At 38.5% G+C, this 12,630-nt stretch overlaps 1 protein-coding gene across 1 annotated transcript; it reads left to right on the top strand.

Moving 5' to 3' along the window:
- Positions 1-341: 341 nt before the first annotated feature.
- Positions 342-12,410, top strand: LOC104524490 (serine/threonine-protein phosphatase 4 regulatory subunit 3B; the record flags this gene model as incomplete). Its single annotated transcript, XM_010167389.1, has 4 exons — positions 342-397; positions 6,634-6,732; positions 8,307-8,927; positions 12,333-12,410. Coding segments are annotated over 4 exons (854 nt in total), but the record flags the coding sequence as incomplete, so codon positions are not given.
- Positions 12,411-12,630: the final 220 nt, after the last annotated feature.

The raw sequence follows: 12,630 nt of genomic DNA, 5'->3' as shown, positions 1-12,630 counted from the left end.
GCCGGGCAGCATGTTACCTGCTAAAAATTTGTATAGATTTAATAAATGGCCTTTAAACAAGCTGGTTGTCACACCAGGTTTCAGGAGAAAAAACAGTGCTACAGAGAATTCTGGTATAAATTAGAAGAGGAAAAATATATTTTAACGTGGATATTTCTGTTGAATTTTGTCTTCTTTGGCTTATTTTAGGGAAATATATTTAAAGATGATGGTTGTGGACTTTCTGTAAGATACAGATTAAGTTGAGCATGTGTTGGCTGGTACACGGGTGGTTGTTGTAAGATGTTTGAAGATGTTTATTTTGTTAAAACTCAGTAAATATCTCTTCATACCTTTTTCAGGTTCACTACTGTTAGAATCGAAGATAAATCCAAATACCGCGTATCAAAAACAGCAGGCAAGTATTACTGCCAGGCTTTATTTTTTCTGGTTACTGATGCTGAGGAATTGTTGTATGCTCAAACTAATTGCATTTTTCAGGGGAACAAAAAGAAAAGCATGACGTGCACTTGTTGATGATATTTTTCATAGAGGCGAAAAGCTTTCGTACAAGCCTGTAGGTGTTATAATAACTTCACAGTCTAGAAATTAAAATGTGAGTCTCCTAAAAAAACCCTTTGGTATTTCAAGCTTGGAAGAGAATATATGCAATTTGGATAAATATTGAACTCATTACAGGAAAAATAGTTAGAAACATATATATGTAACTTTTGTCTCCCATCCCAGGCCATATGAAGTAGTTGCTGGATTAGGAAGGCAAAACATTGGCCAGCTCTGTTACAGTGTATTTACTTACTGAGTTCTTTTTCTGGAAATAACACAAAGGAGTTTGTCTTTGTGGACCTTCTTTCATTGTTGCTGTTTAGTTTTTGTTTTAATCCTTGAAAACTTACCGCTATCTTATGTAAAGTGACTAGCCATGGTGAGACTTACTTGTGTGGTTGCCTTTCCTGAGAGTAAGTCTTCTGCAGAACAAAGAAGGAAAGCAGTCGGGAGCTATGTTAATAGGTTGTTTTTGTTTAATCCACTAAAAAAATTAGTTTACTGAATCTCTTTTGCTTTTATTGCTTTTTCCTTTTTCTGTATTAATTTTTTTATGCCTCTGCCTACATTGCTCTTGTGGTTATTACTGTTTTTTTTTTTCCTGTCCTTTCCTTTGTTATACAGCAGCTTATCTTTCCTTTTGTTCAATGTTTTGTACTGCTCTGTATCATTATGATATCCAGAACTGTTTCAGCATTAGAAAACAGTAATTTTGTTCTTCCTGAATCGTGAAGAAACAAATCTTTAAGGATTTTTTTTTTTTTTTTTCCAGTGGAGAGGTGACAAGTTACGAGAATGTGAGGAAAGAGACTTTTGTTTAGCTCCTGAGCACAAATTGGCTGGCTTTACCTTGGGAGCGAGTTGGAGTCTTGGGCCTAGCTTTTCAGAAGGCTCTGTTTTCTGTGGTTCCCATTTTTCACTCATTAGATATTGGTGGTTTTAGTCAGGTGGATGATAGTCGTAGGCTTTCCTTGGGTGGGCCATGCTGAGGAAGGAGGAGGGTGTTTGTGGAGCTCTGCAGGGTTCTGCAAGTCAAGAACTTTGAACTGCTTCCTGTTTAGTAGAGGAAACTAGTACATAATGAAATACAAATGCAGATTACATTGCTGCAGAGTTTTAAATCACTTCCTTTTGCAGCTGTTTTCTGCAACTTTGTACAGCTGATTATTTGAAAGCCTTCTTTACGTAATTGGTAGCAAAGTTTTAAGTGACTTCAGTAGCTTTTGTCATTTTTCTTGTGGAAGTCATTTTAAGTTGTAGTTTTGGAAAACTCAGGCTGAGGTTTATTTTGGTTGGCTTTTGTTACTGATTCTAATGCTTTTATGTCCTCGTGGCTGAAAATGTTTGCTTCACTGTTCACTCTTTTGAACAAGTTTGGTTTTAGGTTTTTTGGGTTTTTTTTTTTGAAGAGGAATAATGATCGATGATTTCTAGAGACAGGTTCTAGGTTTGTTTAACCTCTGAAGTCATACAGCTTTTAGTTGACAGAGCTTTGTCCTGAAGTCCTCATGTGCTTCCTTCTGAGTAGAGCAGTAAAGAGCAGATCTTATCAGTCTGTGAGATTTCAGTCTCATCTGTAAAATACTGTAGTGTTCAAACCTGGATGTCTCAGGAGCAGATCCTTTTTAAAAATGGTGGAAAGGTTCAGGGAGAATGTTTTGGTTCACCAGAGATGAAGAGAGGTGATCTTTCCTCAGTGTCCCTACTTGAAGCCTGTTAGGTAGGTAGGCTGAAGACTCAGAGGCTGTACTGATCTGCCCAGGGCAGATGCTTTTAGGTGAATGGCAGCGTGGAGGTGAGCTCTCTTTTCCACTTGCTAGAGTTCAGTTGCAGATTTTCGTTAAGATGCTGATCATCCTGGGTTTGGGGAAAGCTGCAAGATGATGGTACAGCTTGATGGAAAGGAAGCAGGCTCTGCCTACGCATCTGTGTTCATGTAAATTACTTGAATAGACTTACAGGATAGTTATTGCTTAAGCTGTGATTTGCATAACAACATTCTGTGAAAAAGAAAACCAACTGATATTTAGTTGCTGTGCATGAGTCTGTGATTCCCAATACTACGCTATGCTAAGTAGTACTATATTGGCTAACCCTAAATAGGGCAGGCCTGTTATCTGCCTTCTCAAATCATGTTTGTGGTCACTAGCTTTTGTGCAGAATACAGTTCTGTCAGGGTATCAGGCATAGTAGAATCTTTCTCAAGAGAAATAGGACTTGGATTGGACATGGGTGCCAGGCTGCTCAGCATACAACATAATCTCTAAGTCCATGTATGTAAAGAACATGAGAGCCTGAAGAGTTTTAGATCTCCCTGGATTTTGGGGCATAGGCCTTGAGAGTTACTTACCTCCCCTGGACATCTCATACTGGTAAAGGGCAGGGTCAGATGCGTTCTGAAGGCTCTAGCAGGAGCAGTTTAAAAAGTTGTTACCACACCCATTTGTTGTTCCACCCTCTGCTTGAGGTTACTGTTCCCTGGCAAACGTGGCAGAAGAGCGTGTCTTCAGTGAGAAATCTACTGGATCTGCTTTGTTCCGCCACCTCCTCCAGCAGTAATTTTCAGTTGCATGGCTGTGAGACTTGAACCTGCTACAGAAATCCTTACTGTGAACACTGCCTTCTGGTGTTAACTCACCTTTAGGTGCCTTCTATCCATTTTCAGATCTCGGATGAAGAATGTGTGCAAATACTGTCTTTTACACGGAGTTGCCATCACATGTGTCAACAGAGCAGTTTACTTGAGGCAATATCAGAGTTGCTTGGGGGCAGGATTTAATACAGTTCCAGGGGTGCTGTTAAAGCCAGCCTGAGCAGTTGCCAGGGGACTTCACTCCTCTTTCGTGCCAGTATGAGTATTCATGTTACTGTGTGACAGGTTAGATGTAGGAACTGATTCAGTTGGAATATCTCTTTTTGCTGGATTAATATTTATCAGCGTGTGTTCCCCATCCGATTCACTCACGGTACAGGACATTTGACCTGGTGTCGGTGGTGGCTGAGGGGGCCAGTGCAGGAACAAGGAGAGGTGGAGTAGCAGATATTGTACAAACAAGGACCAGCACTAAAGAGGGGCTTGAACTACTCTCTAAGTTTAAATTGTTGTTCTGAATTAATCTCTTCTTTTGTTGGCCTTACATTGCGTTTGAGCAAATTAGGGAACATTGCGGTCGCTTGTCAACAGAGCAGCGTTGCGGATGCTCATCTAAGCAGGTGGGAGTGGTAAGTGTTTCGCAGCAGCTAGGCCTGGAAGATGTCTGCCTGTGGTCTTGGTGGGTTGTCTTAGGTCATGCAGAAAGTGTACACCAGATGAGTAGATTTTATATTGGTACTGGATAGTTATTTTCTGATGAGACTATCTGTCAGTCTTTCAGAAGTGTTTTTGGAGAAACTTACATAACTTCTACTTTGTGTGGGCAGTACAGATTGAAACGAGTACCATTTGGTAACTCAAGAATTCTCACAAAATTTTTGAGTGCAATATCCATGGATGCACACAGTCATTTTAAGTTACTGCACTGTATTTCTTATTTGAATCATGCTGGGCTGTGAATAGAACTTCTTAATGTATGTGTTTGTTCATTGAGACACCCCTTGAGTCGTAGCTCACCTGGAAGTATATTGATTTTGAGTGTCAGAGCATCAATAAGTTCACAGAACATCTCAAGATAAACATTGCAGATTTTGAGTTCTGTAATAGCTATAAAAGTGTGCTTAAGAATTCATATTTTTTGATTAAGCTCTAAAAGAAACAGATTAGGGAGCCGATTGGACTTTTCAGTGCCCACAGCTGACAATTATTTTGTCTTTGAAGCCCAGTTCAACTGCTCACTCTAAAATGGTACACTGTAAACATAGAGATTCAGCTGTCCCTGAGCCAGAGATGAGGGTGGACAGCTGTAAGAAAAACCATGTCAGTTACATGAAGCTGTACCATTTGCACACATGAATCGGAGCCCGAAAGCAGGGAGACTGCCTATTAATATTTGTGACTGTAGGAAAAAAGTTTTAAGTGTAATATAGGGCACTATAGTATAAACAAACAACTCTCATGAACAGCATTAAAACAATAGCGAAATGAGCTTCGTTCTTTCCAGAAATGGAAAACTTTGTTTCTTTAAACAAATACATAAAAATGAGAAAGAAAAGAAAAAACAAACCAACCAACAGAACTTCTGAGCTTGTGCAAATGCTGTTTGTAGTGCTGCCTGTGATTATGTTTTGGGAGGAGGAAGCTGCTCTATTGATAGGCATTTGACAACAATATTGTTGTAAGAGAAAGATATTATGCTAAACTTTTTTAAGAAAGAAGAAAAGGCAAAGAGGAAACCCCCCAAACAGACAACTACTGAGAGATTGAAGATTACTGTAGAAATGAAGAATTAACACCATATCAGAGTTGCTGGTTTTCATTCATGTTCCAGAGTGATAATTGTAGCAGCTGGTGAGTTGTGTTTGTTGAGACAGGCGTGTGTTTTGCAGATAGCTGTGCTGATGGAAGAGTTTACCTGCTGTCCTATACCAGCTGCCTGCCAGCAATCCTGTCCCAAACGTTAGTCTCCTCACATCTGCCAGTGGAAATACTTAGGAGTGCTCTCTGACTTGTGTAAGCCCAGATAACTGTGTTAACAAAGGTCTGTTTAAACCATCTGAACTGACCTGATTTTGACTGAAATGGTTAAGGAGTGCTGACTGACAGTAGATGCAAGAGTAGGGATGATCACTTGGTATTAGTTATGTTTTTGTCCCTCTGTCTTTGGAGGATACATGAAGGATGGTGACTGGAGAGTTGTATGATACCATGTCATGGGTTGGCCTTTAGCATAGTGAACACCCACCACACCAGGCAGTAAGCACTCACGTCATCATCTCCTGTCATTTTGTGCTCAGAGGGAACCCAGAAGTACTTTTGGGGCAAAGATGTGAGGGGGCAATGGCAGTGTCTGTTTGTCATTGCCCCTGAAGTTTCCTAAGGTATATCAGGGATTTCTAAGCCAGTCAGATATTTGTTTGGGTTTGGTTGCTAAGATTAAAGATGTCACTTTGAATATTTTGTTTACAATAAAAGTGATGGATAAGGTAAAGACTTATAAACCTGGGTAAGTTGTGGGGTGAATATTGACCTTTGTAAATGTGCGAAGTAAATTACCTTATTTACCATTAAGCAAGGACTTTATTTAAAAAACAAACAAAAAAAAGTGCTATAACAGTTCAGAAAGTCAACAAACTAAGGAGAACGATGAACTGTTTTGCTGGAGCCGTTGAAATGTACTGCAAAGTTAGCAGAGAGCCATTCAATTTGAACGTTTTAACATGAAGATGAGCTCACTGTAAGATGCCAAACTATGTATTTGGATGTCACACCACAGGGTTACATTCCTTACAGTACAGCAGCAATTGTCTTAATAAAACCTCCAAAAAAAGCCTTTTTAGTCTATTCAGAAGTTCCAGCAAATCTTCCAGATACACTGTCCAAGTGCACGAATTGAATTGATAGAGGCAGTAGTAACAGAGAAAAAAAAACTTGCTCAAATGAAAATACTTGTTGGCAAATATGTATAACTTTAGTAAGAACTTAGGAGTTTTATATTATTCAGGCTATATGTCATTTAATTCAAAAAAGAATGTTTTAACATTAGCTAGGCATTATTTCTCACATTGCTAAGTATTAAGCCCTTTCTGAGGAGGAAACACTGTAATCTTTGGGTTTTTGTTTCTACTTTGTTAAATATGAAAAGGCTTACATTGTTATATTGCAAGTTTTCTTAATCTCCTACAATGTGTGCATTCTCTTATGTTGGCTCAGAAGTATGTTGCAGAAAAATGCCATAATAAGTGTTTTGGATATGAAAAAGGGATATTTAAATATATAATGTGTAAGGTGGTCAGAAAATAGCAAAAGAGAAAGGTGATGTCCCTTATAGCAGAAAAAGTGATGTAATATTTTAGTGTCTTACATTCTTTTTTGATGAGTGTAACTTTGATTAAAATTATTTTTTCTTTAGGCATAGGAATTAATGGAATGCAGATTAATATGCAATGTAGACCTGTTTCAGAAACAATTATTTTTTTGCTTTTTATCTTAAACAGGACACCCTGATTGTTTGGTCAGAAGCAGAAAACTATGATTTAGCACTGAGTTTTCAAGAAAAAGCTGGCTGTGATGAAATCTGGGAAAAAATCTGCCAGGTACAGTTAACTTTAAATCTTCTGGTTTAGTGTCTTCTGTGACTTCACATATTTGTGCTGTAATTTTTCAACCTATTTGTAAAATAAGTACCTATTCATCATTATTTTCTGAGGCTTTTCTGTGTAAGATCTTAAGTTGCTGCTATTTAGAATACTAGTTGCTATTTCTGTAATTGAATTTCACACTTTTGAAAAATCATTGTAATAATGAAACTTGGATGCTACGCATTTTAGGTGCGGAGTTGTTTGTTTTTATGAAAAAGTGCAATGCCAGAGTAGCACGTTTCAGTTGTCATTCTCCCAGGCAGCCTTAGGAAGCTGGCTTGGCGGAGTGCAGTGGAACTGAAGATGTGTTGTAATGCGCAAGGTATTTTACTGCAAGAGACAAAGAGGTGGCACTGCTGTCTAAGCTCAAAATGTCAGTGATATTTTATTTTTTCATCAAGACCCAGGTCTTACTGTGACTGTCTGCATCTTATGGTTATTTCAATCTTCATTGTTTTATCATGAAACAGTTTAGATTTTATACTTTCAACTCTGGAAGTAACAAGTCAATGGAGTTACACTTCGTGTACTTAAAAGAAGAGAGCTAGACTTTCATGTTGGAATTTACCATAATCTCAGATTTTGAAATTATGCAGTGTGAAGCTGTTAACTAAAGAAACATAGAACTCAGATTCCTGGCAGTTTCCTTTGAACAAACTAGGCAGTTTAGATGCATTCTTAATCTTGGCATGTTTTGAGGTGTAACATCTTCTCAGCCAGTTTGGAAGTACTGTTTGTGAAAGAAACCGATCCTCGTAACTGCAAGTGTTTGCATCTAACAAATAGTCCAGGTTTTAAATTCGGGCTGAGCTGAAGGCCAGTCTGACAGAGGTCTCCATGTGATCAGACAATGTAAACCATTAGCCTTAGGCTCTTTCAAAACTCTTCCTGCTTTGTCCTTTGAGACTCCTGCGTAACGTGTGATCCTTTCTGAGGGAGTTAACAACAGGAGGTTATGAATTCTAAGTACTGGATCCGTGGGGGCAACGAAAAATAGAGGATGTGTGGGAAGACCGGGGAAAGGAGATAGAGGGGCAGACAAAGCAGAAGGAAAGCACAGAGTGGGACACAATTTCTTGCCTTTTTTCTTGTTCAGTTTTGCTCTTTGTGACATTTTCCTGCCTTTGTTCTTCGCCTTTTTGTTATGTTTCACTTAATGTTGGTATCACTCTGGCCTCTTACTACCATTTTAAGGCTTCATACCTTTCTGTTTGAGACACTGAAAGAAGGTTTTGTTACACCTTTCTTTTCTTTTTGTACTTTGTGCTTGTCTCCAACGTGCTTCACACTTCTTAAATGCACAGATGCTGTTAGGGTTTGGTTTTATTTGATTTTATTTTTTGACAAACGTACTATTGAGGATAGTGATTGTGACTGTAGAATTTAGAGGCAGCAAATTTATTCCTCTGCACGGCTAGACTTTTTCCACGCAACTGAAGGTATAAAAGTGCTTATGGACATGTTATTTTAGTTATTATTTTCATGGATGTTTTGGGGTGAGACCGTAATTGTGTGTGCTCTCTTCTTAGGTTCAAGGTAAGGATCCTTCGGTGGAAGTCACACAGGACCTTATTGAGTCAGAAGAGGAACACATAGAAGAAATGCCTGAAACTAGTCCTTTGATCGACCTTCCTACTTGTGAACTCAACAAACTTGAAGAGATTGCTGACCTAGTTACCTCTGTTCTCTCCTCACCTATCCGTAGAGAAAAGCTAGCGCTGGCCTTGGAGAATGAAGGCTATATTAAAAAACTATTACAGCTTTTCCAAGTCTGTGAGAATTTAGAGAACACCGAAGGCTTACATCACTTGTATGAAATTATTAGAGGAATTTTGTTCCTCAACAAAGCAACTCTGTTTGAGGTGATGTTTTCTGATGAGTGTATTATGGATGTTGTTGGATGCCTTGAGTATGATCCTTCTTTGGCTCAGCCAAAACGGCACAGGGAGTTCTTGACCAAAACAGCAAAATTTAAGGAGGTTATTCCTATAACAGACTCTGAACTCAGGCAAAAAATCCACCAGACTTACAGGGTACAGTATATTCAGGACATCATCTTGCCGACACCATCTGTTTTTGAAGAGAATTTTCTTTCTACCCTCACTTCCTTTATTTTCTTCAACAAAGTTGAGATTGTCAGTATGTTGCAGGTAAGTGGTTTTTAATGTGGTATCGATGGATTATGTATAGATACCTCTACCTGTAGTTTCAAAATTGATTACAGCCCTTTAACACTGTGTAAGTTAATCTTACACACTTTCGTTTGCATAATGTTTTGAATGCTTTCTCTTATTTCTGATACCTTTTATTTTGTATTTTAAAAATGGAAGATTTCAGTTGAGTATGGTTTTTTTTTTAATGGGTTGTAAACAGTTAAAGATTCTTCTCGGTTCACAAGCAACATAGGCATTTTGAGCTGTATTTACATAGACATCTAGGGAACAAGCAACTTGTTGTATTATGTATCAGGGACGTGCAACATCTTTGTAACAAATTCTGAATCTGTGATTCAAAAGAGCGCATTCAGAACCATTCCTGTTATACTACTATTACTTTATGGTACTAACTTCAGATGTTCATGTTGTAGTATCAAGTAAGTAATTAGTTGGATTTTTTCCTTCATACTGATAGCCAAAATAATAATTAATAAATGACCAACACATTACAATATCCAAAAACTTCCTGCATACTTTGTAGTCAGAAGCAGGCTTAAAAGTAGTTGGGTGCGACAACCAAGCTGGGCTGTGGAAGGAGCCTTGGTGAAGAGCTGTGTGGGAACTTCATGATGTTTTGGGTATTTTCAGTTCATACTTTGTTGTGCAAACTCATGGGTACCAAAATGGTTTTATTCTGTTTCTGATTCCTGTCCTTAGAAAAGTGGTACATTCGTGTAGAATAGAACATTGCAAACTTGTCAGTTCTGAGTGTGGATAGTCTCTGGGAAGTTGGAAGACGTATCGAGGAGGGAGGGTAGTTAAAACTGTGGAAAGAGAGAGTCCCTGGAGAAATAACATTACCATAAGGAATATTTCTAAAGAATGCAATAGAGGACTGGGAAAAAAAAAAACAAAACAAAACTGAAGAACTGCAGAGAATGGAATCAATAAGCTTTTGGGCTTCTTACTTTCTTTTTTTCTGGTTGAATAGCAGAAAGAAACTAAAAGTAAATCCCACTTGCAAAATTAACAACACTGTGTTAAATAAAGATTTCCCTTTTTATTCTTTTGCATATGTTACTTTTCTAAAATTAAAAGGAAGTTTGGTATTATTTTCCTGAGGCCACAGTCCTGTTTCCATTTATAGAGATTTTTAACTCTGAAGTTCTTTATTTTTCATTTAGGTTTTACTGTACCGAGTATTTAATTGTGCCTTAACAGAAAACCATGATTTCCTTTTACCTCTAGTACTCTTTGAAGAAAGTTCTGAAATCTTCTGACAGTTCTTTGCTGCTCTGTCACTGCTGTCTTTGCCATAGTAGAGAGAGTGTATGGCACATAGGCATGCCTTTCTGTTTTAAAGACTGTATTTGAGAGATGTGTGATGATTTACGAATAATGTTGATCAGTTGAGCTGCCTTGAGAATTACAAACGGAGAAGAAAGCACACCTGAGGAAAATTGCATGGTAGTGTGGTCCTCAGGTTCAGGACTGTTCTCACAGTCCCCTGGTGTAAATCAGATTTTTGTGGTGGCACAAGAACTCTAAAGCTCCTTTGGGTTTTGGTGAACATGTTAGAAGTCCTGTTACCCTAAATACGCCAGCGAAGCTCCCTAGGAGAACGCAGTGTATAGGGGTAGCAGATGGCATTTGCTTTGGCAGTAAAGCTCCTTTCTACGTGCCATGGAGCAGTAGGTCCCAGTGCTGCCATCGATGGAGGGCAGCCACGTGAGAAACTGAGCGAGCGTGCTAAACAAACCTAGATCCATCCTGTGCTGCAGGACATCAGGACTACACTGTGTACCAGCAAGAGGCCTTTCTTGTTGCCAAGTGTTCTGTAGTGGGGATTTTCTAGCCTATCTGTTGTTGATTGTGGTATGGTTTGGTTTTTTTAATGGGCTTAATTAAGCTGTTAAAGCCAGTAAAGCTTAGAATAAAACTGCTAAGTGTGTGTATGTTACACTGTCTCTAATGTTGATTCCAGGTATCATTTGTTTGTAAAGCACTTCTTTCCCCATGTCTTAAAATTTTCAGGGAAAAAAAAATTAAGTGAGGCTTTGGCTGACATTCCTGTAGCTGTAAAAGTTCTGTATTATGTTAGCCTAATAAAGCACAGAGATTTTAGCAACAGCACACAGAAAAATAGAGAAGTAAGCACCCTGTACATTATACCATGTAATGGTTAAATATATTTATTGGAATGCTGATATTCTGTTGATGTTTGTTCAATGCATAAGTAAAGTTTAGAGAGTTCATTCAGTACAGTGATGCATAATTTTGTAATGCCAGAGCATAATGTTATTATTTGGTCCAGGATTTATATTGTGTTTAAAAGGTAACAGACATACTCGATTTGAGAGAATGCCAACGCTATTTTCCATGTGAAGGAGTGCAGAGAAATCGATGTACAGAGAGGGCAGAAAGTGCCCAAGCAGTTGGGAGATGGTGATGTTCACCCTGGTTTTCTTCTACCTCTTGAGTATTAAGCAATGGTGTAACTGAAATGCTTAACGAGAAGTGAAATGTTGTCCTATATATACTTAAATATCTCTTGGTAGTAGAGGATCTGAATATAAAAAGCAAATAATACTTCAAAAAGTTTTCCAGATTGGAAAAGCTGAAATTCCTACAAGCAAGGGAGCTTATTTTTAGAACAAGGCTAACGGGGATGTGGCTACAGCAAACTCACAATGTGTTAATCTAGTCACCCTTGCACGGGTGGACTGAGGAAATGTTTGCAGTGCTGCAGATCCAAAATAAGGTGGCTGATACACGTGATGTTAACAGTGTAGGGTGAACGGCGTAGATTGGTGAAAATTGTATCTTGATTGGGAATTTCTAGTGCAGAAGTGTATAGATGGCCTCCCTGGAAGGTTACACATGAGGTGCAGGGCGGGAGCCTGGAACAAACACTGTCATTTTCTGTAAGTCTGATGGTAAATCATAGAGTGAGTGTGTGGGGAAGGACAGAGCTGTGAACCACAGGGCGTGGCGTGACAGAGAGAAAGGAAATGACTCGTTCTGCAGAGACTAGTTCTTCAGAAGGCAGTTTTGGTAATCATCAGCTATGCTCAGCTTAACGTATGGTTCTGGTCTCCTGGAGCTGCTTCTGCTGCGTAGAACTGAGCCCTGAAACAATGCACTGGAAATGATCCTCCTGAATCTGTACTCTTGCATTGCCCTTTTTTTGTAATAACATGTAGGTGTAGAGAAAAAAGGAAAAAAGAAAAAAAAAAAAAGGCTTCTCTTCCAACTCTACTAATGCATGGTTGTTTCTAACAAGTGAGCAAGTAGTTAAGCTTAATTAAGTTTGCCTTTTTACAGTGTGGGAACCAGTAAAGACGGATGCTTTAACTTTTAAGAGGCATTGTGTAAGTTGTATTCTTGTGTGTTACGCAGGAAGATGAGAAATTTTTGTCTGAAGTTTTTGCACAATTAACAGATGAAGCTACAGATGATGACAAACGATGTGAATTGGTAAGTCAGTGGTCTTGGTAGTTCTTTGGATGCTTTAAACTACAGAGATTAAGTAGAAATATTAAACTGTCCTGCTAGTTCTGCAGTCTCTGAGGTATTTCTGTAACCATAGAATAATTTCTAGTATAGCTCAGTCTTAATTTATGTACTCATTAGAAAAATATTTCTTCTGAGGTAAGCTCTGATTTATTTGTTCTAAATAATTATTTTATTGTTGAGA

Source organism: Antrostomus carolinensis, unplaced genomic scaffold (genome assembly GCF_000700745.2).
Source record: "Antrostomus carolinensis isolate BGI_N321 unplaced genomic scaffold, ASM70074v2 scaffold40014, whole genome shotgun sequence".
Taxonomy (NCBI): Eukaryota; Metazoa; Chordata; class Aves; order Caprimulgiformes; family Caprimulgidae; genus Antrostomus; species Antrostomus carolinensis.
The sequence above is the reverse complement of the archived record's forward strand: the minus strand, read 5'-3'. Positions and strand labels throughout refer to the sequence as shown.